The following is a 20,969-nucleotide window of genomic DNA, read 5'->3' on the forward strand; positions in this document are numbered from 1 at the left end:
AGTGATATAATTTTTGGCAGATTTGGTCTGTTATTTCTTTTTTTAAGAATTTAAAAGATTTTTCTCTGTATTTAATTGCGGATTGGTTTTAATTAACAAATCAAAATTTTAAGACTTGATCGGTTTCTTAGTTTGTGGCGTTATGAAATATGAACAGACAAACAAACAGACAAGTCAAATATTCGTTTCGAAAACAATACGGATTTTGATTTCAATTTTGATTTCTACCAAGCTTTCAAACACATGGCTTCTCGTAAATATGGAAACTAAAAGAAGCTGTCAATTAACAGCTTCTTTAGGTTTACTGATAAAGTTGTAATTTGGAAAAGGTTGGTCAGAAATCAAAACTTAAATAGAAAAATCGTCTTTATTGTATTGGTATAAACGCCGACCACTGTATAGTATACATATTGTGTATACATCCTTGTTACTGAATGTTGTGTAAATCCTGAAACACCCTGTATTTACAGAAAGTGCTAGTGATGTGTATATTCTGAAACACCCTGTATTTACTAAAGGTACCACTGGTGTGTATTTTCTGGAACACCCTGTATTTACTGAATGTACTAGTGATGTGTATATTCGGAAACACCCTGCATTTACTGAAAGTACAAAAGGTGTGTTTATTCTGAAACACCCCATATTTACTGAAAGTACTAAACGTGTATATATTCTGAATCACCCTGTCTTTACTAAAAATACTATTGGTGTGTATATTCTGAAACAACCTGTATTTGTTAAACAGTAGTAAAGGTGTGTATTCTGGAACACCCGGTATTTACTGAAAGTACTAGAGGTGTATATATTCTGAATCGGGGTGTATTTACTAAACATACTAAAGGTGTGTATATTATGTAACACCCGGTATTTACTGAAAGTACAAGGTGTATATATTCCGAAACACCCTGTATTTTCTAAAAGTACTAAAGGTGTGTATATTCTGAAACGGGGTGTATTTACTAAAATTACTAAAGGTGTGTATATAATGAAACACCCTGCATTTACTGAAAGTACTAAAGGTGTGTATATTATGAAACACCCTGTATTTACTAAAAGTAGTAAAGGTGTGTATATTGTGAAACACCCTGCATTTACTGAAAGTACTAAAGGTGCGGTCTAACCAAATAAATCAAACATTGAACTATATGCTGGCTGCGGCACCGTGACTGGTAAAATTGACCCCGAAATTATCATATTTCTGCACACAATAAAATATTGGGACAAATATGAATATTTTATTTGAATCAGATGTTTAATTTAGAGCTCGAGTATGATCAAATCAGAAGTTTTTATTTTTCAGATCTGATTTTTTTCTGATATTGTCATACAAAGTAGGATGGCGAAATCGAGGTATTGATTTTGATATGTTTTTTAATATTGAATACCTCTTTTTCCGATTGGGGCAAGCTCATTTTTTACCTAACACTCCTGATTTTAACCTTTGCCCAAAAATCTCAGGGGCATGCTGAGGGGGGCAAGAGGACTATTCCCCCCCCCCTTGTGTACGCTATTGCAATAAATGCATACTTTATTGAATAATTCAGTCTCCTGAATTATATTTTAATTCAAGTTGTTTTACTATATAGTCAAAAATACAGAAGTATTGGGATTTTATTTGATTGAATACTATTGCCAAATTCTTTTAAAACCACGAATACTAGGCCCCAGGCCTTTAAGTTTTACAACATCCCCCCAATATACTATATATATATATAGAACAATACAATCAAATATGGTTATTTTAAATTTATCAGATTTAAAAAAAAAATTATTCGCTCTCAGTTTTTGTGGTTACCGCCAAACAAGTTTAAAAACTTTATTCAGGGGTAACACATTTCAAATAAAGTTGGGCAGTAAAATTTTCCTTTTTTGGGTCACTAGAACATTTTTAAGCCAATCGGTTCAACCGTTTTAACGTTTATTGGAAACAAAAAGTGGTGCCATATATATATTTATAAATATTTGGCTTTACCTGCCTAGCTAATTCTTTGTTTAATTAATTTTAAAATCTACTTTCTTATATTGCAATTAATCGAATTTGTTCTAAAGGGACTGTAAGCGTAAATTCAAGTGATATTCAATGCATGGCAACGCCAAATATAAAAAAAACGGTACCCATAAAACCTTTAGCGGATGTATAATTGGAAAATATTGCCGTTTTTCTGGGTTTTAAGAATTCTAAGTTCTAATAATTTTTCCTGCAGTAGCAATGCTCGAGTCACTAAGTAGAGTTCTACAATTGAAAAAAAAATTTAATTATAAATGAACTCGAATACTTGATCAAACAAAGATTTTAAAGGTACCATTGTGAATCAGGCATTGTCATCCTGTCATTTGAATTTACGCTTACTATTCCTTTAATTGTTAATATTTTCTAGTTCAATGATGGACGAACTAATCCAACTCAGACAAGAAAATCTAAAACTGCAGGAAACACTAAGCTCATATTAAAAATGGACAGTTCTGAGTTTTGAATCTCAAATCATGGGACCCAGATAACTAAGAAATAATTTTAATTATAAAAGAATTTTTTTTTGATATGAACAAAATCGTTTTAAATTTCTAATATGAAAGTGAATGAGTTTGTTATTCTCATACTTTCAAGTCAAAAATAGAGTAGCTGCAAGGTCAAAAAGTCGTTATTGTGAACACATTTTACTTTGGTTTCTAGTTTGCAGTGAAGTAAACTCGATATTGTTAAACAACTTGTTTTACCTTGAAAATTTACTTTTTTAGTGAAATTCACAATTTCTGTATTTCATGTTAATTAGACCATTTAGAAGTGTTAATTATAAGTCTAATAGTCGACTTTCTATTTCACAAGTTTTTTTAAAACGAATTTTGTCTCTTTGTGGATAACCTATATTGTCACAAACGTTCATTTTAAAATCTTTATATCTTTGCAACCCCAATCTTGTTTAATTTAGATATTTCAAACTATAAATTCTGGCAGATCAATTAATGTAAATTTGAAAAACAAAAGGTTTACACCCTCAGGTTACAGAAATATGGGAATTAGACGATTTGAGTTTGTGGCAAAAACTCAATTCCAATTTAAAGATGACAATGAATAATGATCTTTCATGTTTATGATCTTTGTCCCTTCTCTTTCAAGCCTTTTCCAAAACATTTTTTTTCTTGCACAATTGCAAAATATATAATTTGTTGAATGGTAATTTATAATTTATAATCATGTTTAAATGGTTTTTTTTTATTTGTAATCTATGAAAGTTTTAAGATTAAAAGTATAAGTAGATTTCGACCCCCCCCCCACCCCCACCCTTTCAAGATTAATAGCTTATGTTTAAAGGAGAAAAATACACAATTAACCGCAGAACTTGCCACCACAACCGATAAACTAAATAGGGTTCAGGTAATCAAGCAATTAAGTCTTTGCCATAAACTCTGATTTTCTCATTCCAATAACTTTGCAACCCATTGTTGTAGATATTTAAAACTTTGAATTCTATTAGATAAAATAATATAAGTTTGAAATATCAACTGCTTACGTCATTAGGTTGCAAAGATATAGGGATTAGCAAATTTTGGGTTTTGACAAAGGCTCAATTCCTTTGTAAAACAAAGAAACTAAATACTTGCCACCAGCTATAGTTTTAAAATACTTTATTATTGTAACCTGATATTTTAACCTTTGTAAACTGCTAGATCTAGTACTTAACACCCGACTTTTTAGAACAATTTAGAAAAACTTTTTTTTTGTTGAGATTTTTACTGGACCCATGTTTTTATTAAACAAACCATTTTACTTAACGAACGATCATTCTGCTAGACAAAAGATATGTATGTGAAATAAAGGATGTAAGGTATCTTTATTCAGGAAACATATACCTCCAGTCTGATATCTAGCAGATATAACAGGTAATTAACTGAAGAAAAAAATGTTCGTTAACAACACAAAATCTGTTTAGGCCAAAAGTCGGGATTTTTTTGGTTGCAAAAGCATTTAACTTTGATTTTAAAAGTTTTTAAAAATTTCGATGAAATTTTTCGCAAATAATATTTTTTAACATTGTTAATAAATTGTATGCGAAATTTTAAGTGCATCTTCCTGCAAAGATGGCAATGCCTTTTTAAAACAATACCCTTGAAACCTCTGAAAAAAAATGTGGAAGATAATGTCGTTTTTCTGACTCTAAAAGTGTTCATTTCTTTGAGTCTCTTCTGCAGAGAAACTGAAACTGAAAATAAACAATTTAAGGTTTAGAGAAACAAAAACATTGATTTATAATTCATTATACTTGACCTGAAAAAGCTTTTAAGAGTACTTTTGTAATAGGACATTAGCATATTTGCATAAGGGCCTCAAAAGGATTTTCAAAAAAATTGCCAATGGAAGTTTTTCAATTTTTAAATAATGATAAAAATCCTTGTCTGTTCAAGGCAACATTTAATCATAGAATTGTTTATTCCAGAAGTGGACCTGAAAGTGAGACGAGTGATTTAGTTCTTCAACTTCCAGGAGATTCATTTCCAGCAGTACCATTTAGTTTAGGTAATAGGTAACCCTAGACATAAACATGTTAAACGTTAAAAGTAATTAAGTTTTGTTTTATTTTTTAAGAATTAAATGACAATATTTTGTTTTAGAGCTTGCTCTAGATTTGTGCGAGTTGTATCCTCTTTTAAAATTTTGTTGGAGGTTAATTTTTGAAACTTTGATCAACCATAAACCTTCACTGGGGTCCTGTCAGGCCCCACACAAAATTTGGGCCGTTTCGTCTTTTATTGGACAGACAAACAAACAAAGTATATATATTTATTATTGAGAAAGAAACGATAATAGGATTTTTGTTAAAACTAAATCAATTTGTAAAAATATCAATATCTCTAAAACTCAGGATATAATCGCTGCTAAAGGTTGAAAAAGACCTACAAAGCTCCAAAATATTTTTTTTCTTGAATTTTGGCACATGTCATTTTCTTCGTGATTGTACAAAAAGATAAATTCCGTTGAAATTTCAAAAATCGACTGAGATATTTATAAAAAACTGCTAAAAAGTATATTTTTTAAAAAAACGAGCAATTTAGACGGTTTTTGGACCTAACTCATTTATTTTTAACATTTTTTCAAACATTTCAACGGATCCGAGTTCCTTGATAAAAAACGAAGAAATTGATATGTAAAATCATGATTTCATGAAATTTCAAGAGGTATCGACCTAGAATGTTCAGAAATTACTCACAGTATATACTGTAATGGAAAAGGTCACAAGTCCCACGTGCCATTTTTAAATTATAGTAATAATTTTTGGACACCTTAATGTACATCTTTGAATGTATAAGCGTGTAATTATAAATGTTTGAAATTACAGGTTTAGATGCATAAATGTACTTGCAATGTTGTAAAAGTACAGGCGTAAAGGTCAAGGTGAAAATATTTACAGGTTTATATGTACAATTGAGTAATTGTACAAGGATTTATGTACATACAGAGGTGTAAATCTACTGTTTTAAGTACAGTTGTAAATGCATTGGTTTGAATTTACATACAGGGTGTAAATATTTTAGAATGTCTTCTTCTATAATTTGTTTTATTGTTTAATACCAAAGACAATAATAAAATTATTATATTATTATAGTACACTTCATTTCAAAGTATGAAATATATTTGAGAAAAAGAGGTCTTAACGAAATAAACTGCATAAAGCCTTTATTATCTGATACGATACAGTGTCTAGAAGACAACATTCAAAATAATTTACCAACTGTCATGTTTCGTGGGACACCCTGTATGTGAATGTAAATATTTATTTTTTTTATTTATAATGCAAATATAAATAATTAACTGTACATTTATATTTAATGGTAAAGGAACTATACTGATCAAGTTTAAACAACTTCTCTTAAACTTGAAGTGGTTCAACTTAATCTACGTAGTTCAACTACTGCTGTTCTTTTTAATAAATTGTGGTCTAAGGTGTACGAAGAATGGAGCAGATAAAACGTCAGGTTGTTGTACAACGAGGAAGTATGGTCGCTGCTCTCAAGATTATGGCGGAGCTGCGAAGTAGAAGCAGCCAGAACAACAACAGCTCTAAATCCAGCAGCTTCCAGTCAGAACAGGATAGAGCGCTTACAAGCATCAGTATTAATAACAAGGTCGTCAATGTTATCAATAGCGATCACCAGACATCTTTGAAATAGGAAGTCGACTTTAAGACTAAAGTTATGACTTTAAATAGTCCAAGAAGCAAATGTGACAGAGCAATTTTGCAGTGTAAAAAGAAACATTTTACTTAAAGAGTGATTTTATAAGTGTCTAATGAAACTATTTGCTTTGTAACAACATCGAGTTCAGTTTTGCTTTAAACTTTAAAGCCGTCTTTCTATTTCGTTGTTTTCTTATATTCACTGTAGATAAACACAGGGTGTTTAATTAATCATAACAATTCACAGTAAATTCAGGTTCATTTAAATTACTGCACTGACCTGTAAGCAGCTTGAAGCAGCAGTTGTACAGTATTAAAAGGCAAATCGATTCAGTACATCAAATGAATCATCTATTTTTAATGAATAGAGAGATGACTTGAATATCATCTTTTATCAATTTGATAATTATAAAAATAGAAACAAAACAAAACTATCAAATAAACCGTTCTCTGTGTTTACTTGTTAACTTTGAAATCGCAAAAAACTAAATATTCAAGCTTAAAAAGTCGACTTTAAAGTATGGATGTAGGGGGGTCCTAAATCTTGCTCCTGCTCATGGTTCAAATCATATTTGATCTATTGCATTGAGTAGGTGTGTCCAATGTGTGAGGCAGGGTTTCCTATGGATGTTGCAGAGGAAGAATTTGAACAACATGTTTTGCAACATTTCAGGTGAATGTCGTCTTTTGAATTTATTTCAAAGGTCGTCTTGGAATTTACAAAATTGCGTAGTTTCTGAAGAATTGGTTCAGGCAAAAGATGAGGACTTAATTTCTGAACAAGAAGATGTAAAAAAGTTTTTGCCGCTTTTCATTTTTTATTATTTTCCATTGAAGGTAAGGCGATCTGAAATTTGACAGTTCTTTATTTTAAATGAGATGGAAAGGAAATAAGGTTTACAGTTTCGAATATAAACTACATGAGTTTAAGTAAATACTGATTACTGTTTTTTTTACACTGTACAATGTAAAGTCGTTTATCAAGTCTCAATAAGGCAATAACATATGACATAGCCTTGAGTTTTGATGAAAATTACAAAATTTGTTGCAAACCTCAACAAAAGCTGCACTTTTAAGCGATGGGAAATTCATAAGATGTCATGTACACTGTACAGGGTGTCCCACCTCGAAACATGAGAATAGTTTAGAATGTCATGTACACTGTACAGGGTGTCCCACCACGAAACATGAGAATAGTTTAGAATGTCACCAAGATGCTGACACCTGTGAGCTGACCATCATGAAGCTCCAACTGTTCCATTCCTTTCAACACTATTAATCAATGTTATTTCATTTTCAAACGTTTAGATACTCCCAATTAAGGGCCAATATTTTTAAACTTTGCTTTTATTTCTCATTTCATGCTATTATTCAATAAAGTTACCGAATATCCCTGTTGTTCTTTTATTTGTGTCAACAATTTTACTTTGCAATAAAATTCAATATATATGACACCATATAATATATATATACAATTCTCTGTGGTTTCAAACAACTTAACAAATTATGGAAGAAGACATTTTAAACTATTCACAAACTGTCATGTTTCGTGGGACACATTGCATTTCTTTTAACGTTTTGTAAGAATGTACGTTTAACAAATTTCTCAACCCGAACCCACAAAAAACTTATCTTTACAATTATTTTAGTTATGAGAGCGATTCAGAGACTCTACAGTATTTCAGCAGCGATGAAACTCTTTAAGAAATACCATTTTCTTGATTAAAAATAAACATATCCATTTTTAGTACAAGTATACATTTTTAGATGCATTTAATTTCTGTAAAAGGAATGTGAGCGAAATTTCAATCTGACTTAGTGATGCCTGATTCACAACGAAAACCCTGAAAAGCTGTGGTTTTTCTACAAAATTGTCTTGCGCATTTCTACTGCAGGAAAAGCTATAGGAAGTATCGAAATTGCATTTTTGAGTGATGATTTTGAAAATCGATTTTTTGAATTGTTTTATAACGACCACGAGAAATGTAACAAAAATTTTACAGCAAACTGAAGAGTTGTTTAGAAACAGGACATTCGAAGAATTTAAAGAAATCTGCAAACAAATTCGTAAAGAATAAGAAAATCAATAACTGATAAAAAAGAAATAATCGATTCTAACATTGACAAATTTCTATTGAGAAATATGTTTCTACACATCTTTGTGAGTTCCATGCATTTTTTAGTTGAAATATTAACAAAATTCGCTGTTATCTTGAAAAATAACCGTTCATTATCTTTTATTAATCGCATTTTTTTTAACAACGACTATTCCTGCTCGTTCACGATTTCAAAATTCAAGATTTTTCGTTAAACAAAAAACTCGTCAACTGAGCGCTGCCATGAGCTCTATCGTTAGCATTGTTTTCATTGTGTTTCATTGTTTTTATATAAAAGAGTCTGCTTACTTTTTTATAAATTTCTAGAAAGTTATTTGTTACATTATCTTTATTTTTAATTTGTAATAATTTTGGTCATTTTCTGTAGGACTGAAGAGGATATAAAATATATCGAATTTAATTTCCAAAGCCGAGTTTTTCTACCTGTGAGAGTAAAACCTTTTTTTGCCAGTTTGGACAATTTACAGTTTGAATCAAATTTTGAAAAACTACTTTAGTTATTTATTTTCAACATATAAAAAACAGTAAAATAATTAACATTTCATTAGTTGGCCACATGAATTAATTTGAGGAAATATTTGAGTTAAAAACAATAATAATATTTAATAAATAAAAGCTAATTATAAACAAGCACACATAGATCAGTTAAAAAAAGTTTATAAATCAAAATATAAAGAATATTATAACATATTTATGGCACAGTGAGCCCATAATACTATGGAAAATGACGATATTTATGTAATACTGTTAAAAAAATAAACTCATCAATTTCTGGAAAATCAAAAAATTAATAAAATTGGACTGTGTTCCCTGCATATATGACTAAGTTTCATGTTTATAGTACTTTAAGTCAAAACTTGAGTTTCACAGTCATCATTATACTCCACACATTGAAGGGTTTTACTTTACAATGTTTTTTTTTATTGATGTCATGCTCTTTTCTTAAGAAAGCCAAACAATAATAATATAATAGTTATGTCCGATCTGGAGTTTGCCCTTCAGCAAAAAAGTGCACCAGCACAAGTCGGACATGTATCAAATTTTAAGAACAACGACAGTGCCTTTAATTTAAGACTTAAGTTTATTGAACTTTAAGATCTTGAAGAAGGTAGCTTGGCAGGCCCGACACTTCTGTTACTTTCTCTGGGATCGAACACATAATTTCTAAACACGAAATAAATAGTTTATAAATACATAAAGAAGATGAACAGTTTAAAGGGACAGTTCTTGATTTAATTACAGTGAAACCCTTAATAACGAATACTTTATCAAATGTCGTATTCTTCACTTTCTGATAATGGAATGTTGCAGATATTTAGTTTTTATTAAATAATTATATGGAACTCTTTATAACTGTTCCCGCATTTTCATGGCTATTTATTTATTTTCGCAAATACTGAAATTTACGTAATATAGTATAAAACTCATTGAAAAATTGTCAAGACGACATTTGATAAATTCTTCCGATGTATTCGTTATTAAGGGTTTCACTATACATAATCATTTTTTAGCCTATGTCACCCCTGGCGTACCCATGGGTTCCCATAAAATTTGGTCCAGCTATTTGACCAGCTATAGCTTACATATATATAAATATAAATAAATGAGCTTTATTTTATAAAAAATACTGAAAACTGAATACAAAATCAAACCCTAGACAAAAGGGTAGAACCAATGTACAATAGTGGCCGTCCGCCTGATTTTGTTGCATAAAACGTGCTGGGTCCACGACATTCTGGGTACACGAGACGGGCTGGGTCAAACACACACTGGGTACACTAGACGGGCTGGGTCAACCACATACTGGGTACACTAGACGGGCCGGGTCAACCACATACTGGGTACACTAGACAGGCTGGGTGAACAACATACTGGGTACACTAGACGGTCTGGGTCAACCACATACTGGGTACACTAGATAGTCAGGGTCAACCACATACTGGGTACACTATGGCTATAGCCTCTGAGCCTTTATAGGAGGATATCAAATTTAAAAAAAAATTGGTTTTTTTGGTTTACCTAATATCTCTTTTGTTAAAGCAGCAGGTCCGGCAGTCTCCCCAGGCTTACCCTCACAGTCCATTATCATCCTAGATAGATAAATATATCGATAAATAGATATATATATATATATATATATATATATATATAGATAGATAGCTGTTAATGTTTAATACTCGCTGAATTAAGTTATTTTTTAAGATAGGAGCAGCTACTTTTTACTACTTTCTTAATGAAGTTAGTTTCTTAAACAGGAACAGTACTTTCTTGATGAAGTAAGTTTCTAAGATTGGAACAGAATCTTTTGCTGCTACTGTTTAGTCTTTTCTTAATAAATTTAGTTTTCAAATGAAGTTAGTTTGCGAGACAGGAGCAGCAAATTCAGTTGTTGTTGATTAGTTCTTACTTAAATAAGTTAGTTTGTGAAAAGGGCGCTCAACTTTTGCTTCTACTGTTTAATACTTTCCAAATTAAGTTAGCTTGTGAGTGGAGCAGCAACTTCAGCTGTTGTTAATTAATACTTATTACTTACTTAAGTAGAAATGAGTTTGTGAGACAGGAGCAGCAACTTCACCTGTTGTTGATTAATACTTACTTCATGAAGTTAGTTTTTGAGACAGGAGCAGCAATTTCAGCCGCTGCTGTTAAATACTTAGTTTTTGTAATTGGAGGAACTTCAGCTGCTATTGTTTACTTACTTAATGGAGTTAGTTTGTGAGATAGGAGCAGCAACTTCAGCTGCTAGGCCAGGTAAAGCTTCCATCCACATGGCAATCTGCACATTAAAATTTGTATCAATAATTTTACAGAAAATAAATCATAATAAATATAAGATGTCATTGAATATTCATTAAACATTAAAGAGTATTCAAGATCGTTCTTAAGAAAAAAATGAAGGAAATTGTGAAAATGCTTTCATTTTATAGATGTGAGAAAAAACTGTTTATATTTACTATTGTATAAAAACAATGATTATTGGAAAAAAAAGAATCCTTTAATTTAGTAAGAAAATGAAACATTATCATAATCAATAATCATTTAAAGACTGAACATATACTTTAATTGGTCACTTAAAGTTTTTTTACATGATTTCTAGGTAAAAACAGTGCTAAGTTTAATTTCGATTTCTGTACACAGAAACAATCAAGAAATATAAAAGAGAAAAAGATTCTTTCTTGTTTATCAGATAGATGTTTAAAGAAACCCGATTGTGAATCAGATATTTCTCTTTTAAAATGATGGGTCACTTGAAGAAATAATTACGGCCCTATACCTTTGCCGCTTTTTTGTACTCTCCGTATGCATCCGCCTTTTTAGCCATTTGCTCTGCTTCTGCCTTCCCCTTGACGGATATAGCAAATGCCTCGGCATCTCCTTTCAATGCTATAGCCTCCGCCTCAGCATTCGCCTAAATAATTCATTTTTAGCTTACAGGGTGTCACGAAAACACTATTGTATTGTTGAAAATCTTCAGTTATGTGACTGGAAAATGATATTTAGCTCCGATACCAAACAGACTATTGCAAAGATTAAATCCAATCTGAAACTTGACTAAAAATCCTCTTGACGTCGGCAAATAGGAGTAAACTCAACACTAACTAGAGGCTCTGTTTACTAGGGGGGTATTTTCATTATGTTATTTCCTGAGCCTTGCTTTTGTTCTAAAGAAGATAAATTCGAAAAATTTAGTACCATAAATTGAAAGAAAAAAAATTGACTATTTTTACCTCCTCAATAAGCTTTGTTCTGTTTGCAATTGCCATAACCTAAATAATAATAATAATAATAGTAATAAATAACGACGACGAAAAATGTATTAAAAATTACATAGTAAACTTATTAGTTGTTTAGGAACAGGTTGATAAAACAAAAATGAACTATTATCCCCTAAAATAAGTAAAATAAGTAACCTTATTCAGTTATTGGTTTCTATAATGTATCATTGTTCACAAACATATTCTGTAGATTTCCTGGAATTTTTATTAATAAGACGACATTTGAAGATATCTGCGAACAAACTCATACAGAATAATAAATTCAAAATAATGATGAAAAAGAAATAATTGATTTTAACATTGATTTATCAGGAAAATTTCCTTAACATGTTATTAGTTAATTGTAGAATTTTTTGTCGTCGAAATTTAATAATTTTAATAAAAAAAAATCGATTCTCTAAATGTTACCCCCAATGAAGATTTTGAACGTCGAATTTGCGCTCAAACTCAGTAATTATAAATCATTAAGACGTTACATATGTCTCAAATGAATCCTAAAAAAATTCTCAACAATTGTACATTCTCAGTTCAACTACGTTGCCGGTCACTCCTTTTCACAATACAAATGTGTGAGTGATGATTGTACCTGAGGATTTCTTGTTCTTGAATCTCAATTTGTTTTAGTCTCTCAACTATATCTATATTCTTAGTCTCTTCTGCTATACGTTGCTGGATCTTTGCTGCCTTCAAAAATTCAAAAAATAATTATTTTAAATTTTGACAAATATTAACATGTGACACATATTATTAAATTCATTTTTCAAGATCAAACTAAAGATCAACCTAAAGATCAACCTAAAGATCAACCTAAAGATCGATCTTAAGATTAACCTAAGTCTCAATCTAAAGATTAATTTAAAGTTCAATTGAAAGATAAACTTATAGATCTATTTAAAAATCAATCTTAATATCAATTTAAAGACCAATTTTACTAACAATCTATTAATCTAAAGATAGATCTTAAGATCAACCTAAATCTAAATCTAAAGATCAGACTAAAATTCATGTATTTGATGTTCTTATCCATTAATCACATAATAAGTGAAACAGGTATGTTTACATTGCATAATTGCTGTGACTCATGTTCAATGACTTAAAGTAATAACTTGAGTCTAAAATTCTTCTTTATATGCCATAGTTTTCTGATTCTCACTGTAATATACCTGAAGTCTATAGGCCAGTTCTGCTTCAGCTCTAGCTGTTTCAACTTCTTTATCATACTCGGCCTGAAATAAAACAAAACAAAATGATTTACTTATTCAAAAATAGAACAAGTTAGCGTCAAAAAAAATTCAGAAAGTTGCAATATACGACTCGTATCGTAAAATAATCAATTTAGCCTCAAAAAAATCATCCTTATATCACAACCTAAAGTCATCGATTAGTTTTCGACGCATTCGTATATAGTTCATATTTCATAATATTTGTTATTTCTTTTATATATTATGCATTTAACACGACTTTTTTCTCGCTAGGTGTCTCTGCCACGTGTATTCACTCAAAACATCAAAAGCTGAGATATCTGGCGGCCAACTATTTCGGCGTTTTGAGTGCATTTAATGCAAAGTTTTAGTTAAATATTAACTATATATGAATGCGTACAAAAATAATCAATGACTATAAGTTGTAATATCTAAATGATTTAATCAAAATTAAATTGATTTTTTACGATCCGAGTCGTATATTGCAACTTTCTGAATTTGTATGGACGCTGCGTTCTTCAGTATAAGTCGTTTTTAACAATTTCTCCTTATAGATGCAACAGATAGAAGTAAGATTAGTAGCGATCAAAAGCGATTATGTTTCGCCGTAAGCCTATACCCTTTTTCATTTTTCGCGAACACTCCCTTAAAAAAAACAAAGAGTAAACATTTTAACTCTACCTTTTTCAACAAGAAATCTCTTTTATATCTCTCAATTTGAGTATCATTGAAAAGTCTTGCTGCCATTCTAAACAAAAAATTTGAATTATTTGTTGGATAGTTTAAACAGAACAACTAATGTCAACTTTTTGGCATTACCAAAATATATATACATAAATTATATATACATATATTCCTACAAAAAAAATATTTATTTTATAGAAAAGAATATTTTGCATGAATACCTTGATTCCTCAGAGAGTGCTGTATCAATTAGACTATCTCTGGTGCACTCAGCCTCACCTGAAAAACATATTTTAAATTTTTTTGTGAAAATGTTTCGGATAAACTAAGATATAAATATTCTTTGTTTGATAGGTATAAAATGTATACATTACTGGCAAAGGTACGTTCTGCGATAATAAGATTTGTTTTCCTTTTGTAAAGAAATAAATGAAAATACATCAAAAAAGATAGAAAATCGTCCAGTATTTCTTCAAAATCAAAATACAATTTGCAAAACGTTTTTAAAAGAATGAATAATCCTACAATAAGACGCCAGAACGTGGTGTAGATCTACACAAAAAAAATCAGAGAGTTTGTACATTTTTGAAAAAAAAAGATACAAAAAATAATATCAGAGAAAACTGCATGACTGGTGCAAGAATGATTTAAGCTTTTTTTCATTATAAATGTGAAAATTACCAATCCTTGCATCTCTCAGAACTTCACTTGTTCTTGCCTGTCCCATACTCTCCATATAACTCTCCTCATCCTTTATATCCCGGAGAGTGAACGATATAACCTGAAAACATATATTTTATATCCCAGAGAGTAAACGATATAACCTGAAAAAAATCTATTTTGTAGCCTTTGAGATTATAACATGAAAAAAATCTATTTTGTAGCCTTTGTGATTATAACCTGAAAAAAATATGTTTCAAATTCTTAAAAGTAGACTATATACAACCTAAGAAGAAAAAAGTATTTCTAATTCCTTTAGAGTAAACTATAATCTGAAAAAAATATATAATTTATAATACGGAGAGTTAACGATATAATCTGAAAAATATCTATTTTATAATATAAACTGAAAAAATATTTTTTTATATCCCTTGAGAGTAAACTATAATCTGAACATAAAATCTATTTATTATCGCAGAGGGAAACGATATAATATGAGAAAAAAATCTATGTTATATCCTGTAAAGTAAAGGAAATAAAATTAATGTAACTAATTTCCTGTCCTGTATATTTAGTACAGTAAACTAGGTAAATAGCTAACCTTCAACATTAATCTATTAGCCCCATTTATAACTATATATCTTGCACAATAAAATACTTTATAATTTAAAGAAAATAATATAACTTAAAAAGTTTTAGTTTAATGATAACACTTAAAACTTTAGAAATTCATCTGTCTGAAAACAAAAAGAACCAAATATCACAGACTTTTTTAATGTGGTCTACCATACGTGTAAAGAACCCAAAGTTTTCAATAAAATTTCTAATTTTTCAAAACATGTCTCCCGTTAAAAAATTGATTTGATTAAACTTTGCAATACTTTTATCCTAAAAGAAAAAAAAGAGAAAAGAACAAAAAATACAATCGTTTTTAAGCTGTCAGCTTTTAGTTTGTTTTCCGCTCGATTTTGATTCGTTTTCGTTTCGTTTTTGGTTCTTTTATAGGTTTGTTTTTTGGTTAGTTTTTGCATATATTTCTTTAGGGAACAAAATATGGCATCGAGTTAGAAAAGCGAATGTTTAAAATGAACAATTTTGACATTAGTAAAAATTCTCAGATTTTTGTCGAACCTTCAAAAAGTCCAAAAATCCGGAAAAAGGGATCAAATTATCGCACTACCTGTATTCCCATATTAACTAGATCTGTTGATGCACTACCTGTATTCCCATATTAACTAGATCTGTTGATGCACTACCTGTATTCCCATATTAAATAGATCTGTTGATGCACTATACCTGTATTCCCATATTAACTAGATCTGTTGATGCACTACCTGTATTCCCATATTAACTAGATCTGTTGATGCACTACCTGTATTCCCATATTAACTAGATCTGTTGATGCACTACCTGTATTCCCATATTAACTAGATCTGTTGATGCACTACCTGTATTCCCATATTAACTAGATCTGTTGATGCACTACCTGTATTCCCATATTAACTAGATCTGTTGATGCAACATCAAACACTTGTTCAGAGAACTTTTTCCTGTCCTTAAATATCTCATCAACTGGAGTTAAAAATAGACAATTGTAATCACGATTAACTTGTTAAAAAAGTGTAAAAACAGTAAAAGGTATTTTTTATCTTAAACTATACAGTGATAACCAGAAAACTTTGAAATAGGAAGTCGACTTTTAATTATACTCAAGTTATGACTTTAAATAGTCCAATGAACATGAGGTACAGCAATTGTGCAATTTGAACAGAACCATATGTAATTAAATAAGTGAATTTATAACTTACTAGTAAAGCTATTTGCTTTTTAACAACATCAAGTATACTTTAATATTGCTTTAACGTTATTTTTCTAAACTATACAGTTTTCTTGTAAAATCATAAAATAAAACAGAAAATAACAATTCTTGAAGGTTCTGAAGATTAAAAGAGTCAACCCATAAAATTAGCAAAAACTAATTTTTGACATCATTATTTTGTCTTTTTCCTGTCAATGCTCCCATAATAGCGCGCTGATGTCCTTCTAGGGTTATTCTGGCAATTTCCTAAACAATATTTAATGAACGGGGACTAAATAGCAATCAGTAGTTGAACCACATAAATGTAGTTCAGCTTTTACTCTTGAGCTTCGGTTCAAGTTTAGGAAAATAGTTGTTTTTACTCAAATTGTTAATTATCATTATAATCTGAGACACAAAGAAACTCTATGATTTCTCGTCTCACGCTTTTTTTCTAAAATATCTCTTCATCAACTTGGTGTTAAAGGGAATTTAAAAGCGCACATTCAAGTGACCCTTCATTAAAAGAGGAGTGTTCCCAATTTACAACGGTACCCTTTAAACCTTTGTTTGCTGAAGGATGAAATCATGCAGGAGTAGGACAGCTATATATTAATCTACTGAAATGAGACGCTTTAAATTGCTAAATATTTAGTTTGCAAGCTGTTATTTAAAAAAAATTTCAATAACTACGTTTTAAAAGTTAAAATCTTTCAACATCGATAAAAAGTCAAATCTTGTAAATCGGCCATTGTCTTTGCGCTGAGAATGACTTAAAATAACGCTTACATTTACACCTTTTCTTGTTAAAATACATTGACTATTTAATAAGAATTCATAGTTTGAAAATCCAAAGGTCTACAAAATATAGTAGCAATATAAGGATTAGAAAATTCGAACATGAAGATAGTGTTCAGTTTATGTAATGTTTTTATGTTATTGAATAAAAAAATTTTCGAAGAAAATTTTAAGATTGAACTTAATGTCAAACTTGATTCTGAAACGAATTTCTTGTTTAATGTTTACAAAACAAGTACAGTAATCATTAAATTTACGACACGTAAAAAGTGATATTCGACATATCAGCCTAGTTTTATTGTGAGTGACGTGACTAGGATTTTTATATTCATAGTTTGGAGTGAGGGCTTACTTTGAAGTGTTTGATACCTTTATATTCTATTGTAGCCCTGAATATAAAGATTTTAAGTATTGCAATTGCAAAGCAATAATTTCTAGGACTTCGGAAAATCCGCATAGAGTTTTGGGTCAGAATGTCATTGTTTAAAAATCGGTGTAAAATGAAGATTTAAAAAAGGCCCACTTTTATTTCTTTGTCTGTTTTGCCAATAAACTGTTCCACTGCAGCTCGGAGCATGTCGTCGTTGTTAGCTGCAATCTTGACCTAGAGAGAAGGTTAATTATTCATTTTGATAAAGTCTAATAACATTTTAAAATAGTTTCTGTTGCTCTTAACGTCACCATTTATTCTCCGCCTTCCAAAAAGACAAATTTTCGCGGATTTTTCTATAATTTAAATTCGTTCATCTCAAATCGAATTATAGATGTCGACAGACAGACAGACAAAACATAAACATACATAGATAAAAATAAGTAAGGGACATTTTTATCCCAATAGCAAGCAGATTTTTTTATTGTTCAATTAAAAAGAAATTTTTCTTAAAGTTAAATTGAAAATAAACATCAATCACAACTTAATAAACCGTTTTTCATGCCAATATTAAAAAAGATACTCTACATGGTAACAAGAATTAGTTAGGATACCGGTAAATGCTTTTTTTTAACCAATCTAAAGTCTAAAAGCTTTATTAGGATTTTACTTCCGATTTGTGTGATTAGAGGTCGGAACTCAATGTAATATTAATTCTTTTTAGAAAATATAAATTATAAAAGTAGAATCTCTAAGAATTTGCTGACCAATTGAAAGCTACATCACAAATGCTGTTCTTAGTCATTTAGATATCACGTGAGTACGAGTAGGGTTTCCAACGCGGGGGAATTTCACTTGCGCGCAATTGCAGACCATGTAATTTCCGCGCAATTCCGCACATTTCCGCGCAATGCGAAATCACTTGCGCGCAATTCCGCGTAGTTGCAGGCAATTTCCCTACAGTTAAGCGCAATTCAGAGCAATTTAGCGAAATGGAAATCTGTTTAAAAAACCCAAAATACGAGTAACCAGCTGTTTTAACGATCAAAACGAATGTGCTTGGGATCCAAAAATGTTGACCTCTGTTTACCTGAGCAATACCGGTGACTGAGAGAGGTACACCATGCACAGTGTAAACTCGAGGGGTATACACCTAGTGACAAAAATTTAAATAAAACAAAAAACATAAGTTTTAAAAAGCAGATGTTTCAAATGTCTCAAATCTTAAAAATAATGAAATTTTTTTTAGAGTATATGCTTAAGAAAATAAACTAAAAATTACCTGAAGGGTCATTAGATTCAAAGAGAGACGTTGTATCTTCTGCACGCATGGACAAACAAAAGCCCAACCACCAACCTTTAAAAGAAATCATTTTTGAAGGGGCTGTTGTAATTTTAAGTGACGTTCCAAAAGAGGACAATGCTCAGAATGGTTGAGCTGTCAACCTGCAGAAAGCCTATATAGCTGGACTGTCAATGGCATATACAGGGGGGGGGAAGGGGGCGGTCCCCCCCCCCCCTCTAGAACTCAGAGCTATAACACTTTTAAATCTGAAACTGAAAAGCACAGAACATGGATTTTTGTCAAACAACTTTTATTTTCAACTGGTATAGAAGAAATCTTATTTTTAACTATCAACAGACCTCCAATACAGTTAGTTGTTTTTAAAATCTTGAACGATTTTAAATTCAAATTTAATGTAAATGATGTTACCACTAGTTTCGGCCGGCTATGAAAGCATCCAGATACAACAATCGCCTCATTAGGCCCCCCTATTCAATTTGTTTTTATCAGATTTGATTTGAAAAAAAAAACGTGATTTACAAGTCATGATCCATTCAATGTAGATTTTAATTTTTGTTCTTTTAAACTTGTTTTAGGCTATGTATTCAAACATTTAAGAATATATAAATGTTCTTTTCACAATTTTTGACGGATTTTAAATGAGAGATCAAAATATTACGAAAATAATTCCGATACCCTTTGTTGCAGTTAGTTTTACGTGACAGGGTATACCATACCTATGTGCATAAACATTAAACGTTATTTTTGCTTCAAATGAAATCTTAATTTTGTAAAGAAAAAAACTGGGAACTTGTATTAATATTTTATAATTCAAATTATAAAGTCTGCTAGATCAAATCATTAAAACTTAAAATATCATAAAGGAATTGACTATTTGCCACAAACTCAAAGCTTCTAATTCCTATTTTTATGCAACGTGATGGTGCACACTTTCGAAATTTCAAACTTAGATTATTTAGTCTAACAGAAATCATAGTTTGAAATATCTAAGGTCTACAACATTGGAATGCAAGGATATAGGAATTAGAAAATCAAAGTTTGTGGGAAAGACTCAATTCCTTTACAAAAATAACAAAGTTAAGGGTTCGAGGTGAGTTCTCCTGAGGCCGAATTTAAATAATTTTAGCCGAGGCTTGGTTTCACATAAAAATGTATTCAAAGTTTCAAGATTTAAGCAGGCGCTCAATTGAAATTCATTAAATTCATTAAATTCGGACTCTGTTTCGTTCTTTAGTTTTGTGAATATAAAGCTCTGATTAAAAATATTTTCCTGTGATAAATCCCATTTTACAACAGCAGCCTCCCATCACTTACATTCTCTGAAACACAAATATTTCATGTCATACGAACCAAATGTCAAATACATATTTCAAACTTTGAAATTTTCTATTCCAAAAAATTATCGTTTGAAAAATCAAAGGTCTAAACCGGTTAAAACCATTTCGATGAAAAGATATATGGATAAGAAAAGTTAATAACCATCCGCTCCTATTGATTGATGTATTGTAAACTGTACGGGTTCCAACTAAACCAATCTATAACTGTTTATAAACCAGGGGGGAAAGTAGAAGAAAGTCCTCTAATTGTCTAGAAGGGATGGGGGGTGAAGGGGCAATTTTTTAGTTTGCATTTTTTATTATTTTTTAGTATTTAAATAAATATAATTATTTGCTAACAATAAGGATTTACCAGGAAGGACTCAGAACTGACGACTTTACAAGGAATTGACATTTCAAGTGTTTTCGAGATTTTTTTTAATGTCATTTCATGACGAGCGTAAGCGATGAATTTTTATGCTAAATAGGTTTTCCAACGTTTAAGTGCATTTTCACTGATTCCAAATTACGTGGAGGTTTTGATGCTTCAAGAATGCTCCCAATCTAAATTCAACGCTCATAATAAGCATTTATTTTACTTTCCTCAGATACTTCCGTTTCATGATCTAACCTTGCAGCAGAAACTTATGTTTATGCATTCAATTGATAAAAATTATAGTCCAGTGTCTTTTGGAAGTCTGATAGTTTCAAAATATTTATGATCTAAGAAACTTTGATGATTATTTTATCCCAATTATTGGCAATGAATCTT

General features: G+C 30.5%; 2 protein-coding genes across 2 annotated transcripts; one reads left to right on the top strand and one right to left on the bottom strand.

The window, feature by feature from the left end:
• The first annotated feature begins 5,851 nt into the window (after window positions 1-5,851).
• LOC111703945 (uncharacterized) lies at window positions 5,852-8,599 on the top strand. The gene is made up of 3 exons (XM_023476042.1): window positions 5,852-6,120; window positions 6,764-6,843; window positions 7,820-8,599. Exons 1-3 carry the CDS (start codon window positions 5,950-5,952, stop codon window positions 7,872-7,874), a joined length of 306 nt encoding a protein of 101 aa, XP_023331810.1. The 5' UTR covers window positions 5,852-5,949; the 3' UTR covers window positions 7,875-8,599.
• A 655-nt stretch (window positions 8,600-9,254) lies between these two features.
• LOC111703940 (flotillin-1) lies at window positions 9,255-20,202 on the bottom strand. The gene is made up of 17 exons (XM_023476036.1): window positions 20,152-20,202; window positions 19,290-19,348; window positions 18,858-18,932; window positions 18,666-18,728; window positions 17,729-17,809; window positions 16,617-16,674; window positions 16,096-16,181; window positions 14,631-14,730; window positions 14,171-14,228; window positions 13,947-14,013; window positions 13,227-13,289; window positions 12,622-12,747; window positions 12,016-12,054; window positions 11,562-11,696; window positions 10,987-11,063; window positions 10,307-10,377; window positions 9,255-9,451 (listed from the first exon to the last, which is right to left on the bottom strand). Exons 1-17 carry the CDS (start codon window positions 20,186-20,188, stop codon window positions 9,369-9,371), a joined length of 1,278 nt encoding a protein of 425 aa, XP_023331804.1. The 5' UTR covers window positions 20,189-20,202; the 3' UTR covers window positions 9,255-9,368.
• Window positions 20,203-20,969: the final 767 nt, after the last annotated feature.

This window comes from Eurytemora carolleeae, unplaced genomic scaffold, assembly GCF_000591075.1.
Source record: "Eurytemora carolleeae unplaced genomic scaffold, Eaff_2.0 scaffold538, whole genome shotgun sequence".
Classification (NCBI taxonomy): Eukaryota; Metazoa; Arthropoda; class Copepoda; order Calanoida; family Temoridae; genus Eurytemora; species Eurytemora carolleeae.